Source organism: Amphiura filiformis, chromosome 9, assembly GCF_039555335.1.
Source record: "Amphiura filiformis chromosome 9, Afil_fr2py, whole genome shotgun sequence".
Classification (NCBI taxonomy): Eukaryota; Metazoa; Echinodermata; class Ophiuroidea; order Amphilepidida; family Amphiuridae; genus Amphiura; species Amphiura filiformis.
The window spans coordinates 15,752,310-15,758,309 of record NC_092636.1 but is presented as its reverse complement, the minus strand read 5'-3'; the positions used below and the strand labels follow the sequence as shown (position 1 = coordinate 15,758,309).

At 36.2% G+C, this 6,000-nt stretch overlaps 1 protein-coding gene across 1 annotated transcript in view; it reads right to left on the bottom strand.

Annotated features, from left to right (window-relative positions):
* Positions 1-1,501: 1,501 nt before the first annotated feature.
* The window catches only part of LOC140160680 (lysosome membrane protein 2-like), a 40,929-nt gene continuing 36,430 nt past the window's right edge, over positions 1,502-6,000 (bottom strand). Inside the window, exons 12-13 of the mRNA XM_072183967.1 lie at positions 5,786-5,977; positions 1,502-4,238 (exon numbers count right to left, since the gene is read on the bottom strand). Of these exons, the coding sequence (XP_072040068.1) occupies positions 4,173-4,238; positions 5,786-5,977 (258 nt within the window). The 3' untranslated portion in view covers positions 1,502-4,172. The remainder of the gene's footprint in view (positions 4,239-5,785; positions 5,978-6,000) is intronic.

Genomic DNA, 6,000 nt, shown 5'->3' with positions numbered 1-6,000 from the left:
CGTGAGACAGCCTGCTGGCCAGATTAAAAGCTAGTGTTGATCGATATGTGAGATGGTATTACTTTGTGGAGATAAAGTATATTCTGGAAGCCGTAGTATGTAATACAGATAAGACAAGTGCCACGAATAAATCAGTATACATTGTTGAAATAAAACAAGATATCACTGTAGTTTTCTTTGAGGTCCATCACAGTCTCCTCCAGTGCATAGCCGGATTCTAGCTCCGGCAAGCCCACCTATAAAGCCACTTGCTAAGTACCTAGCCGCTCGGTCCCGTCACAATATCATTAAAAAAATCATATTAAGAACTAGAAAATTACATTGCTCTGACCACATTTTATGCAATCTATATCGATGGGGTTTAACAAATATACAAGATAGGAAACACAAATTTTCCCTCAGCCCCCACCCAATTTTACAAAAATATAATACACATGACATTTAAAATGCACTTTGAGTTAAAAGGCTTCACAATTATATACAGATCTGAAAGGCAATGGGTTTAATGACCTGCATAAAAAGTCATATTGAAAACAATGTTGGGTAGCATGTTATCTCTCATGATGCTTTTAGGGCTCGACAATAATTATGAGTCCTGATTAATTATTCGTTTACGGGCAGAGAGGAGGTCTCGCAGGTCGGCAAGCTGAGAGGAGCACACATTTACAGGGTACCTTTTAAATAACCCTCAAAAAAGTTCGAAAAACACTACAGAAATGTTCAATTTCCTGCTCGCTACACTCGCATCATATATCAAGACCATTTAAAGTTTGCAAATTGGGAACTCAAAAAAAGGGGGGGGGGACACAATCTTTTTGGCAGGACAAGAGGGAGGCAAGCAATTTTTGGCATGCCATTTGAAAATTTTACCGCCCTCATAATTATTGCACAGCTCCTTATCAAACCAAACTAGTTTCAAATTTGAAGTTGTAACTCTGAACATTCTAAAATAAACTCTATGTACTGGTATTGCATTAACTTAAGTTCAATTACATGATACAGTTAAAAGAAACAGTATATACCGTCGGACGCATCACATACTGGTCTATCTCGAAAAACACGCATTTCGAGAAAATCGCAATTGAAAATCTTCGTATGAAGTTTACTTTTCTATAATCTAATAAGACTATGGATTTTCATAAAAGTGGTTTTAAATTAAATCATATACTTAAAAGATTTATTTAAGTGGAATCTTGAATTATATTTACGTATGCAATATTGCTTAAAACTACACTAAAGTTGTAGTTCTGTATGTGAAATGGTTAATTTCCCTATATCGTATTTAAAGTGCATCACATACTGGTCTATCTTGTGGGCTATCTCGAGTTCATGAACGGTGACGTGACTTTAGATTTATCACATACTGGTCTATCTCAAGCTTATCGAGATAGACCAGTATGTAATGCACTTTAAATACGATATCGGGAAATTAACTATTTCACATACAGAACTACAACTTACGGTAGTTTTAAGCAATATTGCATACGTAAATATAATTAAAGATTCCACTTAAATAAATCTGTTAAGTATATGCTTTAATTTAAAACCACATTCATGAAAATCCATAATCTAATTAAAATATAGGAAGGTAAACTTAATACGCAGATTTTCAATTGAGATTTTCTATAAATGCGTGTTTTTTCGAGATAGATCAGTATATGAAAACTGTATTTTGTAAAAATCATAGATAGTTCAAATTTAATATTTTATAACTAATTATTTAGGAAAAATTGAGGTCTGTAATTTGTTGAATTAGAAGAGCTTCATAAAAAAGAACTATATACCAATTTTCTCAGAAAAGTCAAAAATTCAAGATAGACCAGTATGTGATGCACCCGACGATACATAATAAAAATTCCCTTTAAAATGGAAAGCCAGTCTCGATGTAGAAGAGGTCTTGTAATTAGTTTGGGTCACCGTGAAAGGCATTTTTAGGATCACGCTTACATCCATGTTACAAACCATCAATGATGATGAGAACATGCACACTGAAACAGCAAAAAACATTAACTCCTAAAACTCCTGTCAACTCTTTTAATTCATTACTCCATATTGTTCTGTCTTTTTGTCTTTTCTGCCAAACAGTATATACATAAAAAGCGTGATGAAAGACAAGTCTACTTGCTGTCTCTTTCACACACAAAAACATCCCTACACCCACTCATTCCTTTTTCATAAATCTAGTGGATGAGCTAGACCCCCTCAAATGGAGGTTTTGGTAACACAAGGGAGAAGCTGACACTGCTAATATAGATAGTTGATATCATTGTCAAATTTTTGGCTCTATGGGGTCAAAAATGCTTTGATTTTGGCAAAAGTGTCAAAATGTTTGTTTTGATATAGCATATCAAATAAAGATAAGCTTGCACAATCTAAGATGTTTTGTTACCTACCCAGCAAGCACAAAACGTTTTATTTAACATTGGGTTATATTTTAATAGTGTTCCAAAAACAGTTTTGAAAATTTTATGCAAATATTGTAACAATGTTATTTAAGAGTTGACAAGAGTTGCACAGGCAGTGGTGCTTGCTCCCAGTTTACTATGCACAAATTACTATTCCTACTGCTGTTAATGCTACAGGGTCATGAGTACTTACCGTCGTTTTATCTTTTCAGTTTCTGTTTCCGTATCCGTATCAGTTTTTGTAAGTCATTGTTATTCTGAAGTGGTAGTCTCCCAGGTGTGACCAATCTTTTATTCTAGCCTTTTGTTAGTTACTGAAAATTTGAAGCTCGTGAATTTCAGTTTTCGTTTTGGAAAGTTATATTGATTTTTGACATAAAACCTTGAGATGTGCAGTTGGGTGCTAATCTAGACAAAAGAAGAGTCTAAATTTTACGGTCCTAAATTCATGTAAATTGTACGGCTTCAATTGACTTGTGTTTGGTGTATATGCACTTACGCCTAGACGTAAGTGGCTCGTAAATATAGTCTTGCATTGAAATATATACTAACCATGTTGCCAAGTTATAAGCAAAAGTCTTTCATATTGGCGATTAAACGAGCGTCTGAATTAGTCAAATATCTCCCAATGAGGCGCGTACAAGTGGTGATTTGGTAATCATCTTTTATATTGAAATGCAATACAAAAGAATTGCATTGGAGCAAAGATAATGTATTCTATTCATTCGTACCAATGGCAAGCTAATCTGATAATTGGTTGGGCCTATATGTAAGGCTCGGGTTTATTTTAAATGTTTATTTTGCAGAGCTTATTTTCAGTCATGGATCATACTGATGAATTTCGCAAGGGAGGGGGATGGAGGGAGGGAGTGAGATACTTGAGACTGAACAAATGAGAGTGGGAGGGGTGAGGAAGAAAGATAGGAGATTGAGAGACTGAAAGACTAGAAAGAGAAGAACTCGAGAGGAGAGAGTAGGGACCGGGAGGGAGTGGGGGACTGATCGGGGGGCAGGAGGAAGCAAAATAGGAAGATAGACATTGATACGAGGGAAGGGCGACACTGTGGCTATGCACAAGTGCATTGGGGTTCGACAGGCTCATAAGTGGACCTTTTGTGATTTAAGGGCTTATTTTCAACGTTTTTACAGAAAACAGTGGACTTTGTCATTCGGATTGGCATGCATTTTGTCAAATTAATGTAGATCAATTTACCAATGTTAAAGACTTGAGGGCGCTAGACCATTAAAAACACTGGTGTTAACATAACCCTTTCTCTCCCGGTTTTATTGACATAGGCATTCGCCTCTATTGAAATAAGCTGATTGGTACTTCAAAGTTAACAATGAAGTCAGATTACAGTAAACTTACTGAATCCCTTGCGTTTTCGTATCTGAACAAAAGGCTTACGGAAACTGAAAAGATAAAAAGACCCTTAGTCTTCAAAAATGGCAAGTTTTAAACAATATATAGCACCTATTGGGTAGTCTGTGCACAGAATGGTCATATAAGTGCAAGAATACATCAGTTAACACCCCCCATCCACACCAATACATAAATACATAAATAAATATACAACCTATGCTCACCTGCAATGGGTTTGAGCACTTTTAATTCCAAAGTTAGTCACCTGAAAAACAATACTTGTTATATAAATATACATATATACAAACACCACAGGCACAGAGTACCAATACTTGGCGACATCAAGGTGTAACACAGTATCTTTTCAGCTGAATTTGCTCTCCATTTATAGGCAGTGTGAATTATCAACTTAATAATGGTCTGGTTTCATCTGAAGGCACTTCCGTTGTTTGTCCATTGCTATTAATTGACTGTAAAGCAAAACAAAAGTAAATGAGTAATTATATCGACTGATGAGGAAAACGTAATTACTGCGTAACTATAAAATACTGTAGCATTTAGACCAGACTTGACAGCTTTTTGATGCACATCAGGTATAAAGGTTATTCACTTTACTCAAGTGTGACTTCTAACAAAAGGCGCAGGTTCCTGTAGTATTCCTCATTCAAACCAATTCAATGCACGACCTCGGAGTTACCTGCATGACTTTGGCGGGCTATTTTGAAACAGTCATGGTTGCACATGCAGGTACTTCTTTTGAACGCCCTAAACAAGGTATAGCAGTCGCCGATAGGATATGCAGCTTATAGAACACCTTATAGATAACCTTTATTCCTGAGATAAATGGACGCACACAAGGGTAAAACAATGCATTTTGGGGTATTTGTGATGTGCACAGCTTTTGTGAGTAAATGTGCTTTTACTACTTTTTGTGTATTATCTTGTTATCTATTATTTGTCTATTTGTAAAGATTCTGAAGGCATAATAATGTTAAAATTGTACAGATACATTTGCGCGATACCTGAATTTATCGGTCTCACTAGAGTTTTCAAATAGCATGCCCAAAAATGTTTTATGAATGTTATTAAAACATCTTATACTATTTATATAATTGGACTATTGTCATCAAAATTCCATAACTGCATTGAATAGTCCAACCAGGTAAAAGATACAGAAATGAGAACACTAATCACAGGGAATGAAAAGACCTTTTCACAAGCTCAACCATTTCATGATGTATAATATTATTAGCGTGGAAAAAAAATTACATGTTCAACCATTTTTTCACAAAGGCCTAAAAAATTGTTTGATTTGTGTAACATAAAAAATGCCTACCGACCGACCCTAATTTGAGGCCCATGTACATATGTTGAAATTAGGGTCGGTCGGTAGGCATTTTTTTAACACACGCTTTTTAACTTGTAAATTGCATTTGATAAAGGCCTCGGAAATTTTTTTCGTTAATTTTAATTTGTCATTTATTTTGTTTGCAATCAAGTAAATAGACTGGTCGTTTTTTAGGGTTGGTCGGGTTACGCCAATCAAACAATTTTTTGGCCTAATATGCAATTCAAGTCAGGACTACATTGTTTACAATGTGCCTTTGCTCTCATTTCGAACCTATGCTCAGGGCCGGATTTACCATAGGACCAGATGGGCCTGGGCCCAGGGGCCCCCAACTCCAAAATTGCCCTGTGCAGCATGCATCTTCCATTTTAGCCGGAAAACACCATGTTTGGGCCAAAATAGCCTGCAAAAATGGCAAAATTTTGCGCGCTTTGCATGCACAAGCCTTTTATATAGCAAAATTTAGCTTCAATTTGAGCTGAAATAGACTAAAATTAAAAGATTTCTGCGCCCTTCGCGCGCATATGTCCCGGTAAGGTCAAAAAACTTGGCCAATTGAGTGCACATGCATTCCTCACCGTGCGTTTGGGGCCTCCAAATTTTGGCCTGGCCCAGGGCCCCCAGAAAGGTAAATCCTATGCTTAAAATTACTTCTTCTTATTTACTTACCGTTGTGACCCCATTTACACTTTTGGTGGGGGCCTTTCGTTTCAATTTCCTGAACACCGCTACAGATAATACTATTATCAATATTGCGCCACCTAGACCGATGAGACACCACTTGGCAATGTTTGTGATGAAAATTGGTGTTATAAGTTTGGCTTTTATGGTGTCAGCACTATCAGAGTTTACAGTTCCATGCTGTAAATAAATATAATATAATA